The sequence below is a fragment of the Hydractinia symbiolongicarpus genome, chromosome 1, assembly GCF_029227915.1.
Source record: "Hydractinia symbiolongicarpus strain clone_291-10 chromosome 1, HSymV2.1, whole genome shotgun sequence".
Taxonomy (NCBI): domain Eukaryota; kingdom Metazoa; phylum Cnidaria; class Hydrozoa; order Anthoathecata; family Hydractiniidae; genus Hydractinia; species Hydractinia symbiolongicarpus.
In genome coordinates this window covers 23,801,350-23,812,918 of record NC_079875.1, presented here as the reverse complement: position 1 = coordinate 23,812,918, position 11,569 = coordinate 23,801,350, and the positions used below count along the sequence as shown (strand labels likewise).

The 11,569-nt window shown below is 34.3% G+C and overlaps 2 protein-coding genes across 2 annotated transcripts; both read right to left on the bottom strand.

Moving 5' to 3' along the window:
- Positions 1-133: 133 nt before the first annotated feature.
- On the bottom strand, positions 134-3,923 carry LOC130647476 (uncharacterized). The gene is made up of 3 exons (XM_057453347.1): positions 3,765-3,923; positions 1,812-1,956; positions 134-1,126 (listed from the first exon to the last, which is right to left on the bottom strand). The coding sequence occupies exons 1-3, from the start codon at positions 3,857-3,859 to the stop codon at positions 794-796; spliced, it is 573 nt and encodes a 190-aa protein (XP_057309330.1). The 5' UTR covers positions 3,860-3,923; the 3' UTR covers positions 134-793.
- Positions 3,924-4,995: 1,072 nt separating this feature from the next.
- On the bottom strand, positions 4,996-10,999 carry LOC130647444 (haloacid dehalogenase-like hydrolase domain-containing 5). Its single transcript, XM_057453305.1, has 9 exons — positions 10,544-10,999; positions 7,870-7,982; positions 7,331-7,421; positions 7,176-7,212; positions 6,912-7,086; positions 6,670-6,715; positions 6,418-6,563; positions 6,174-6,250; positions 4,996-6,016 (listed from the first exon to the last, which is right to left on the bottom strand). The coding sequence occupies exons 1-9, from the start codon at positions 10,961-10,963 to the stop codon at positions 5,796-5,798; spliced, it is 1,326 nt and encodes a 441-aa protein (XP_057309288.1). The 5' UTR covers positions 10,964-10,999; the 3' UTR covers positions 4,996-5,795.
- Positions 11,000-11,569: the final 570 nt, after the last annotated feature.

Genomic DNA, 11,569 nt, shown 5'->3' with positions numbered 1-11,569 from the left:
GCGTATTTCCAATAGAGTTTAATTCTTTCAAAAGATAAATGGAAAAAGCCCACTATTCGTGTAGTATCCAGACTAATTTTAAAAATAATAGCAACATAATTTTAAACAGACAGTAAAAAAAAATGATAAACAATTCATCTCAAAAGTAAGTAAAAATCATTTTGTTCATTCTATCCCTGCACATTCTGAACAAAAACATAAGTTCACAAACAGCACCAACCAATTTTAACCAAGTTTACGTTCCGTTTTGTACACACTTTTCTATAAGCAACACACCTGTTTCTTAGTTGCTGATTAATGACAACATTTTTGGCAGGACCACGTGTTTGCTAACCATTAGCGATTAGACTTTGTTTTCATCAATGTTGTTCGTCGTTTAAACCAAAGAAAAGAGTCTCGAAGTCTCGAAAACTATTGCTGTTTTTTTTTATTCATTTCTGGCTGTTGTTTATAAATTGCTACGTTTTTTGAAGGACTTCAGCTTTGTGTTGGTTACAGATGTTTCTTATAAAAAAGAGTGCAATCAAATAATTACATTCAAAAAATGTTAACTAACAATTTTTTTTTAAAAAAACCCACCTTATTTCCAGTTTCTAAAATAAGCCAGTTCCATAAAACATACAAAAATGTCAGCAATAAACAAATAAACATATCATAATAAGGAAAAGAAAAAAAAATAGTTCTATAAATAAAAATAAAAAACATATAATACATTTAAAGTGAAAAAAATAAATTTATAAATGCAATGACGCAGCTACTCTCATAAATTATAGATCTAAAGAATTTCAACAAGCTAAGGTACTTTTTTCACCCGATCCATATATTTCCTTAGATATATATTAGAAGTATCTAACAGGTCTGAACGAAAATCGAAGCGAATCAGCAACGTAACAGCGTTGTGAAAAAACGTGAAAAACGTTTCGTTATAGGTGTCGCACATAAGAAAGTGTGGGTTTTTGCTTTTGGGTGGCGTGGAAAACGGTTCAGTTCCTTCTATCCATGTTTGGCCCACGTAAACTTCCACGATATAGGAAAGTGCAGCGAGGCTAAACGCTTGAATAAAGCTTGCTGTCGACATGTAGATGGCGTGATAATAAATTACTGGGTAAATGAGACAAGCAGCAAGCTAAAAAACAAGAACAATTTTATAAGACTGTGTTAACGCAAGTACAGTCATGAAATTCTATTCAAACAGACAAGAGGTAAACTTGCGAAACTTAAAATATAGACCAGACTTGTTAATTAAAAAGTTCGGTATAGATTCTAAAAAGGAATTAAATTCTCTGCAAATGTATTGTAAAATAAGACATTTACTTCTGAATGAAAACTTGACCAGTGTGACAATAAAAGCACAAATTATATTATCATATTTTCTGAATCGATCTGTTGGATTTGTGCCACGTTAAGTAACATGTTTTGTCGCCTGAAATTTGCATGCGATAATTTATTTCAAATTTAAACACAAATAATTAATATGTTCAAATTTTTAGAGTGTATTTTCAGCACTTCTGACGATTGCATAAGTTTTAAATTCTGAATAATAAATACATTTTGCTCTACTAAGCTTTGTTCACCACATAAATATATTCGATATAAACTTTTCCATGTCTTGTATTACTGATACTAGTTTTGTGGTTCCATCAGATGGTAGGCTGTGCTCTGCTTAGTCCCCATACGCAAGCAATGGTGAATGTACATTCGTGCATCCAAGGCAGTTTTATAAGTGTGTAAATTTCAGGGTGAACACAGTTACTCCCTCTTTCCAAAATATATACATTAAAAATGAAATATTTATTACGAAAGATACTTACCCCAAGCAGAGTGTCCTGTCGAATGCATATTGATAAGACAACCAGTAGATTAGCATGTAGTAAAAGTGACGGAACAATGTAACTTAGTATAAAGAAGGCTGACCATGTAAACAACAGTGACGTCACAGTGTGCAAAACAACATTCCTAAGATGTAAACAGATATATGAAAATGGAAGGTAAGTTAAATTACATAATTACTCAATCATTTCATATAGATTTAACCTAAAGGTGGATAGAGAGGATGGGTGTGGTTGTGGCTTGTATTAGTAATAGAGATTACTTGAACTGTGTTGATCAAATTTTAACCTGTAACACTATCAGCTTTCATTAACTGAAATGACAACAGTAAACTATGGTTTTCTGAAATAGTTGACTGTGATATAAGAATATAAGCTATCAAATGTGTGATATGTTTTGTTGGTTTAGAAGAGTTTAGGATACCTGAAAAATAAAATTTTGCCCAAGGTGCAGCATTCAGGAGACACAATGGTCAACAGTCTCCTGCTTAATAGTGTGATAGAATGGTCAATGGTCAAAATTTAATGAATCCTGGATGAATTAGTTTGTGCGAAAAATATTATTTAGTTGTCTGTCCAGTGCTCATATTATTATAGAACTTTTTGAATGTTTGGGTTTTTCGCGGTAGGCCCTTTTAGCTTTTAAAATTGCGTGGCAGGCAAAAAGATGCAGGCGATAGGTAAAGTGAGGTCCTTTTCAGTCTGTTCCTTCGTACAAAGTTATCGTTACAACTTTATGTAAACACATGTCAATCAAAAGTTATTCATCTACACTCTATAATAATTTAAAGCCTAAACAATTTTTTGGAGAAAGAAATGACCTAAAAAAATCTTTCTTCAACAAGCTCTTGCATTGTTTTGCCTGCCACCAAGTTGTTAGAGCCAGTAAGGCTTACCACAAAAAATGTAAACATTCAAAAAGATCTATTCAAGGTTTGTCAATTTATCACTAGGACAATATAATAAAGCAAAAGTCTTATGGGACAAAATGTATTAAACATGAATTTCAATGCAAAAAGAACACATATTTTCAAATAATATATTATAGGTACTTTATAATAGCTAGTTACATGAGGTCAATATTATTATTTATTGTTTTCTAGACGGACTTCACAAATATTTGGTGTTAGTCACCCAACCAACACTATTTTTTGATTGAAATTTTTGATATACTGTACTGAGTTGAAAAAGCTAGAATGACAAAAAACATGATACACTTGTTGTCTCCCCACAGTCATTACCCATCATTATTATTGTGCTTTGCTTTAAAATGCGAAAAGAGTCCTGAGAACTAGTTGAAAACTAGTTTAAATGTGCCCAAGTTATCATTGCTGGGTGGTTGGATAAAATTTTTCAAATTTTTGAGTTATATATCATTCGCCGACCGACCAACCGACTCTATTTTTGGTGCTCAAATAATTCTAGCACCATATATTTGTGACGTCCCCCTTATTAAATTTCAGAAGTATATATATACTATTTGCAGACATTTTCAGTGAGCTGCTTTCGCAAAACTGAGTGTCAAATGATACTATGTTTTGAATTGCGGAAAGAGGCTACGATATATATTTTTTTCCTTCGGTGAAAATATTCCCTTTCTATGGGTTAAAAATTTGTAGTGCGCTTCTTAACCAGCTTGTGCGCAGATTCCTTTTTATTTTGGTGGTTTCCCTAATGGGAAACCATTGCCAGAATTTCTGGCCTGTTTAGGGTAACGGTTTTCCAAATGGGAAACCGTGAAGTTTTCCAAATGGGAAACTGTTTTCTAGATGGGTAGTGGTTTCCCTTTTTGACTGAACTCCTGAACTGGTTTAGCTATAGCTAACTCTAGCTTAATGCTAAAAACGCTGTTATATTTTTTGAGTCGTTTTCGAGACAGGAAACAATTATGAGTTGCTTTAAAAAACTAAAAATATATACTTAAGATTTACGAACCAGAACTTTTTGTGGATGTATCTTTTGTAAGCGATTTGTTGTGAAATATCAAGGAAGTAATCAAATCCTAGCTCTAGGCACTTCTTCGCTGCCATTTTTAGTATGCGTTTGCAAATTGGCTCTTTCTTTATTTCGTAACCATTTAAGTTGTTGTTTCCAAATGCGTAAGCGCGAAGGAAAGATTCTCTTTTCTCAAATTTGACCCAAGAAGAAAATGCCTTGAATAGGTTTCATCCAAATATGAAAAACCTAACAAACATCGCAGAAGATTTCTGTGCGTGATAGCTGTAAAAAAATTTAAGCATCTGAGAAGCTATTTGATTTGAATAAACTGTTAGGAATTTGTGCACACAATAACAAATAACGACTATAAAATGTTTTACTTTGGAGACATCGCACAAACTCATAAGAAAATGTAGCATTAAAGACTTGATAAAAACCAACTTCACATGCTTCGTTTATCGAAAAATAATTTTATTTATTACTCGTGACTTCGCTTTAGGTGCTTTCCTGATGGTGGATGGATCTCGGAATAGCAAAGTGTTTATTCTTCGTGAATTTTTTTGTAGATACATGTTACAAAATAACTTACATTTTCATAAGAAAATAATCCTTAAGAAACGGTTTTCTTATAAAAAAACGTGTATATTGTAACTGTAACAATCGTATTCCTAACCTTGGAAATACTATCAAATCACACGTCTCTGCAAAAATTACACCATATCACCTATATTAGCCAATCAGGTGTAATAATGAAAAACAGTATTTTCAGTTTCTGTGTGAGAAAGTAGTGCTTCTATCTACATAGAGCAAAACTCTATGGTCTGTCTACGGGTACCTGCTCTGCATGGAATAAAAGCTTATGGCCTGGGAAAGTGGACAATATAAAGTTGCGATACGAACTTTCTAAATTGGCAAATAAGATATGCGACATGCGACTAAAGTTGGGGACAGAAATTTGTTAAAAAAACTACTTTTATAGGAAATTTAAGAGAACTTTTCAAAGCTGAGCAGTTTTAAAGAGACGTGGTATATATTGTTAAGTTTGGTTACAGGGGCCAAAACAACAAAAATTATACAAGTGGTTTTACATGTCAAACGAATGTGCCAATCGACTGTTTTTGTTTTCTTGCTTGGACATAGATGTGGAAAAGTGTGTGGGTGTAACGCAACCTCGTCCCCAGGGTCTTGTGCGAGCCTCTATCAACTTCACCAAACCAAAATTCATAAAAAGGTTTATACTTTATTATTTCAAATATAATATATGGCAAAAATATTTACAAAATAAAAACACAAAAACACAAAAACATAATTATTCGTTATTTACAATGTTACTAGGCGTATTCACAAACCGTGTCATTTACAGGGTTGTTACTGTTTCTGAAATATAAAGAGTGTTTTCCAGGTTCCCTAAGTAAATTTGACATTTTTACAGCCAAGTCAGTTACAACTTTGTTAAAGCTATATTTCCACTAAGAAAGACGTACAAGAGACAGGCAGGTGTCGATGGTTGGTTGGCAACTGTTGCACAAATCCCAAGATTGCAAAGACGTGTTAATCAATTTTTTCTCTTGTGAAAACCGAACGTACTATCTAAATTAAGTCTTCAAAATCTTTTTTTTCACAAATATTTCAGAATAAAAGTATAATGTTCATGCCAAATTTTAATATATATAAAAAATGGTAAAAAATTTCTTATCTTTTCCATCGCGAGTAACAACTCATAACAACTCACTGCAAATAACACATAGAAGTAGGTCATTATGTTTGAACTATCATCCATATAATCTGATTTGATCGACAAGAAACAACACTTTCCAGTTCATTGTGAGAACATAAGTGCAACAAAATGTTTTGAGCTCGTTACAGCAAATCGACAAGTTGATCGCTTTTTCACACACATCAATCAAATTTGTCCTAGGATAGACGACGAGAGATGGCAAATGTAAGCTACGTCTTGTAATTACTGACACAAACAACCGTACGAGATAGCGATAAACAAAGAGTGTTTGAACTCCCCTCCCCCAATCTCTACGCCAGCTTTTCCTCTTCCAGAATTGTATCAACAGCATGCAACACGTCGTCGCATATGTACGTTGGAACGGCCAATTCTGCTCGACAAATCGTATCTCTGTGTAGATGATTCACTTCTTCCCAGACCCCTTCCTCAAATCCAAAAACGCCAGTTTTGACCAGGATAGATTTCATTCGGTCTGGACGAACGTGCGAGTGAGGATGTATGGCATCAGTTGCTACAACAAGCAGACAAAAAAATTAGGATTTTGTGTTCTATTAAAAAACTTAAATTCGTAGAATTGAAAAGTCATGGCTACCCTCAAATATATTTGCAACGTCGACGGGTTTTAATAACTCATTAGTCTCAGACAGGTAGAGAAGTTTTTTACTCACAAATGTCGGAGCCTTGTACTGCTTTTAAGTAGTTGTTATACAAGTTGGCTCCATAAATATCTGTGTCGATATTATCCCTGAAAAAAAAATGTTCAATACATAGAAACACCAATTTATAATCTATCCGTGGTACTTTTCAAAAAACTTTGAGTCAATACTAAATGATTCCCCTCCTAAGTACACAAACACAATACCCGCGCGCGGTGTTTCCCGCCTAAGTACACAAGCACACGGGTGCACTTACCCAATGCCATATATCGTTTGTGTTCGACCAACCACGCCAAACTTTTTCCGCACCAAGTTGTACATCACGCCTTCCGTGTATCGATAAGTAAATAAATTCGGTTTACCTAGTATTGCTGTGTACTCTAGCCGCTTTCCTGTTAATTTCTACAACAGATAAGTATAAAAGAGACAATAAGCAAGAAAGAAAAAAACAAATGAATGTATGTATGGAAAGGGGACGAAGTGCTGTCTACTGTTTAAATTAACATACCAAAAATACACTTTCTAAGCATAGCAAAAATCCACCATGACCAAGCCTAAATACAATACATATACAATAAGCAGCTGAATGAACGGGTGGTTAGATGAACAACATGGAATGCAGAGCTTCCACAGAGGTCCCTGACTCTACGCTTATATATAAGATCCCAAACTTTTTTAGAATGTTCCGGCAGTACTAAGCGAAGTTTACAGAAAACCCTTAAGACAAAAAAAACTTCATCAACTCATCACCTTGGGTTTGCTGCCTCACTCATCCAAAGATAATCAGTGTTTACAGCTACCACAGGGATGTGAATTCCAGTAAAATGTGGGTGCCTCTGATTAGGAATGCCACTTGTTAGCAGAACGTCAAGAATAATCTGCAAGCTCTTTTCCCAATTCACTGGTTCCCCCATCAAAAGAACAGCTAAAAGTATAATTAAAAAGTGTTAGGATGATGTCTGACATCAACAGTAATATCGAGAAAAATAAACGAAACACAACGAAATGTGATACCTTCAATAGGATAAAACGGTTTCTTTGGAGAAATAGGCTAAAGTAGCAAAAATGTCTAGGTTATATTCTACTATAAAATAATAACTGAAACTAGTTGACATGATAAACATGATTAAGTGCCTTATAGGCTTTTAGCGTTACTTAGACTCACTCACCATTCGGTCTCTTTTCCTCCTGTCATTGACATCCAACTCAGGAAAGTGACAGTCAATGTCATCAATATGTGACACTTTACTGAAACCACACCTAGGTTGATTGTCGTTAAGAAAAAAAATCAAAGAAAGTATGTTAGAGTTGTAGAATGAAAGCTAGCATTAAATCCCAACGCCAATGCTAAACAACCAAACTCATTCATGGCAAAGTCTATAAGGGAGCATCAAACAATTTAACAAATACACCTTGGTCCTCACAAGATAACTCCTGACAATAAAGGGTATTGTAAGGATGGGATATTATTTTAAAGGAAGATAAGAGTTTCATGGCAGAAAACATTTGTAAGATAATAAAAGTAAATTTGGCAAAACATTGAGTCAAGCACATCCATTTTTTCTTTACTCAACAACAGGTGATAAAGATGGAAAAATAAATAAGTAAAAACAAATAATCTTAAACATGATTAAGACCAATTATATCTGGATGTGATTGCCATTCCAGGACACAATGTATTCACTTTATCTATATGTTAAAAAGATACATCTCTGCAATCTCGGAAACTGGTCCTTGGCCAGACACCACAACATGTTTGTGGTGAAGAATATCCAAAATTCGCAATGGTGAGTGTGATAACACAACTTGACCAGGGTCTATCTGAAATAAATAAAATGTAATTTCACTATATTATTAAATTTACTTACACGTCACACAGGCCTATCAATAAGGAAAGAGCAATTGCTCTTGCTCACGCAACAAGTTGCCCAATTCTGAGAAATGAGAAACAAGATGAGCCATTAATTTCTACCCCAATTCCAAAAAATGTTTTTCTGACTGAGCAATATCAATTCATCTCGCATGGAAATCAATGTTCTCTTTCTTATAATTTACAGCAAAAAAGAACTAAAATATATAAAAAGATAAAATAAAGACTTGGTGATAAAATATGCATTTATAATCTTATTCTATTTATTCAGATTGCTCGTCCAGTTTAAATTATTGTAACCTTGAGGGAGCGATGTATTGCTCTGGTGTTATTCTTTTATCCATAGGCCTGATCAAACTAGAGCAGTGTGATAGGCACTCACTAGGCGTCTATTTGCATCTAGAATGGTCTAAATGCAGTAAGACTGCTAGGCATTGACTAAAAAACAAAGGATGTGTAAACAAGAAAAGATGTTTAAAGTTCTAAAGTGTGGGGCAAGCAGATGCTTAAAACAATCAAAAGTCATTTTATGGTAATGAGAAAAAGCTTTTAGTCTGGTAAAGAATGATCCATTAACATTTTTTCAACCCAAAAACTCTTGTTTAACTATAAGCCTTGTATAAGAACCACATGATTATTAGCAAATGATTAACGCATGAACTTGACCAGATCTCATTGATTTAAAAACCAACACACAAATATCCCAGCGCTAAAATTATGACAAATAAGTGAGATCAATGAGATCTGGTCAAGTTCATGCGTTAATCATTTGCTAATAATCATGTGGTAATTGTTTACTGTGCCCAAAGATTGAACTGCCTAACTTTTCTGCTTGATAGATAGAAGTACATATTTTACATGGCTAGCCTCACAAATATAGAGGGATATACCCTGTCTATTATTTCCAGGAGGGGCCATGGCTTAGATGGAAAGTCCTAGAGTATTTAATGCTCATTTTGACCTACGCATACCCAATTAGGGCCCACGCTTTATTAGACAACTCTCGGCAACATCCAACGGCCCACTCAGTGTGCCATCTTCCCAATTTCCCTCACATGGCTTGGGTTAACCCAGGGCTATGAGTATGGTAATTGATCTGCCTAACTTCCCTGTCTTTTTACTAAGTTAAAAAGATTTCGTAGTAATTTAGTTATTTTTTTTTGTGCTGTGACTTTTCTCTCGCCTTGCAATGTTTTCTTTTGTGTTTGATTGCATGGCTTTAATAACATAACCTAATTATCTTCTCACAGATAGTGCTTATAATATATATAATATCACAGATATGGTTTAGAGCATGGACATGATGCTTCGAAGAAATAATAAAATTAACTGCTGAGGTTTACATTGTTTTGTTTCTAATTGCAGTTAAGTCGTATTTGTTATTCAGTCCAACAACATTGCTACAAAATTAGTTCCAGAAAAAAAACATCTTGTGAGGCAAAACAGGAGTTACTTTACGAATGAACATAACATAAAATTACATAACATTCAGGAACTAAGTTATATTTTTTCATGATTTTATGGACTAGTGGGATAAAATATCACCAAATATTTTTTATGGTTTCCCCTCAATTTCACTATTGAGAATTTTTGTTGGGTGTTGCAAACAACTAAGCTGGAATACACACCCCTTCTTAAAAAATTTATGGTTTCCCAGCCAATCTTGTGCTGCTGGCACTTTTGTGTCGTAAGATCAGTCATTGTCCTAAAATTTGGCAGAACAGTGACATGAGTATAGACAAGTTTAATGTTTACATTTTGATGGGATACTTGTGCATGTGTGGAAAAAATCGACAGGCTATGTAATCTTTAGGTGAAGAAAGTCAAACCATGGTTAAAAAAGCCTTTCTACTATGGCTAGTAGAATCTTTTTGCTGATAAATTTCAAATTCTAAACTACTATGCAAACTATATTTTAATTTTAAAATCAAAAATGAAACCAACACAAAAGAAAAAATAAAGTTTAGAAGGGGCTGGTCAAAGTCTCATTAATTTGCCTGTAGAGTTGTGTAAGAGGTATGGCTTCGAATATCATGAACTGACCACCCGAATAACATGGATGGTTTCCATTCATGTCACCTTTGTAACCATCTCTGTCCCCAGGACTCTTATATGCCTGTGATATTTTGACAAGATGCCTTGACATTACATGTCCTGCCAGAATTACAATCGGTTGCACATGGAGAATGTCAGTTTTGTATATGCTAGCTAAAGTTTTTAATCATAATTTGACTTTCTTTACTCTTAACGCCTGCATTTTATTGTTTATAGCCTGTTGATTTTTTAATTGTTTTTTGTACATGCACAAACATTCTGTCCAGATGTAAACAATTGTCTATAAGATGGGTTATAATTGGATTGTCCCAAATTAAAGTTATCGATCTAGTCAATTTAATGGAAATTGGGAAATCTTTTCCCGGTTCTTTCTAGCTGACCTATTGTTATCAGGCTTTCCTGGCTCTAGACACAGCTGCTTTAACAATTTATACAGTCATAATAAATATATGCCAACCTGAACACCTATTTGCCTTTGCAAGTATTGAGCTTTTTTCTCCTCAGTTTCACAGCCACCATTTGTTAAATATATGATTGGTATGTCTCTAAGTTCCAACTTCCTAATAGCTTCTTTTGCACAAGGTATAACTTTTCGTCCCCGTACTAACACACCGTCAATATCAAACACTACTCCAACATGAGGTATGTGTTGACGACGTCCAGTGTCTGTTGACAAAACGTTTGCATTTAAACCAGTTGTAGGCGAAGACACAGAAGAAGAGTAATTTTGTACACAATTTCTTGAGATGTGAAATTGTCTTCTAAAACTTAAAGCTGACAACCTGGTTACATTAAAACTTTTAGGATGAATAAATCTTTTTCCTGTAAACGCAATTTGCTTCAGTAATGGACAAAAACAAATGATTTGTTTTTCCATTACCGAACAAATGACAGTACCCAGCTAACAGTGAAGTTAACGGAAAACTCTAATAACAAGTGCCGGGTCGGAGGTTCATAAAAAACAATATTTTGGACGAGTTTTCGCGAGTTGTTCCGAATATCTAAACAAACTATGCCCGTACGGCTTGAATACCCACGCGGAATGGAATAAAACACTTTCGTTCGTTTTTGTTTTTTTTTCTTATGAGATAAGATAAATTTACAACAAACACTTTTACACATTTTGCAATACCAATTCTTGTTGGTTGGACTTCTTAAAAACGCTGTTTGGTATGTTTTCACACATTCCGTGAAACCATTTTTTGCACTTGTCACACTGCGCCATCCTTTCATTTCCAAAAATACCACAACACACGGTTAGCATATGGTTGTTGATAATTTTGTCCATTTCACGCAACGTCAACAATTCTTTTTCACTCAGTAACTGGCCCGGGACAACGTCAGTTTTTCCTGTTTTCTGGGGTGAGGTCAAATTAATGACAGGTGGAGATTGAGGCGGAGTTACAGTATTACAATCTATCACATTGTCGATGAACTCCTCTACAATAAGAAATTTTGATCGATCTATGATAAACGTAACTTT

What these genes read in the sequence shown, in the direction of transcription:
- LOC130647476 (XM_057453347.1), bottom strand. Translation starts at nt 3,859, where the DNA reads ATGGCAGCGAAGAAGTGCCTAGAGCTAGGATTTGATTACTTCCTTGAT. An exon ending in TACATCCACAAAAAGTTCTG is followed by an intron (nt 1,957 to 3,764) that starts GTTCGTAAATCT and finishes TTTACATCTTAG; the next exon opens with GAATGTTGTTTTGCACACTG. An exon ending in GACAGGACACTCTGCTTGGG is followed by an intron (nt 1,127 to 1,811) that starts GTAAGTATCTTT and finishes CTTGTTTTTTAG; the next exon opens with CTTGCTGCTTGTCTCATTTA.
- LOC130647444 (XM_057453305.1), bottom strand. Translation starts at nt 10,963, where the DNA reads ATGGAAAAACAAATCATTTGTTTTTGTCCATTACTGAAGCAAATTGCG. An exon ending in ACCGTTTTATCCTATTGAAG is followed by an intron (nt 7,087 to 7,175) that starts GTATCACATTTC and finishes TTATACTTTTAG; the next exon opens with CTGTTCTTTTGATGGGGGAA. An exon ending in AGTACAAGGCTCCGACATTT is followed by an intron (nt 6,017 to 6,173) that starts GTGAGTAAAAAA and finishes TGCTTGTTGTAG; the next exon opens with CAACTGATGCCATACATCCT.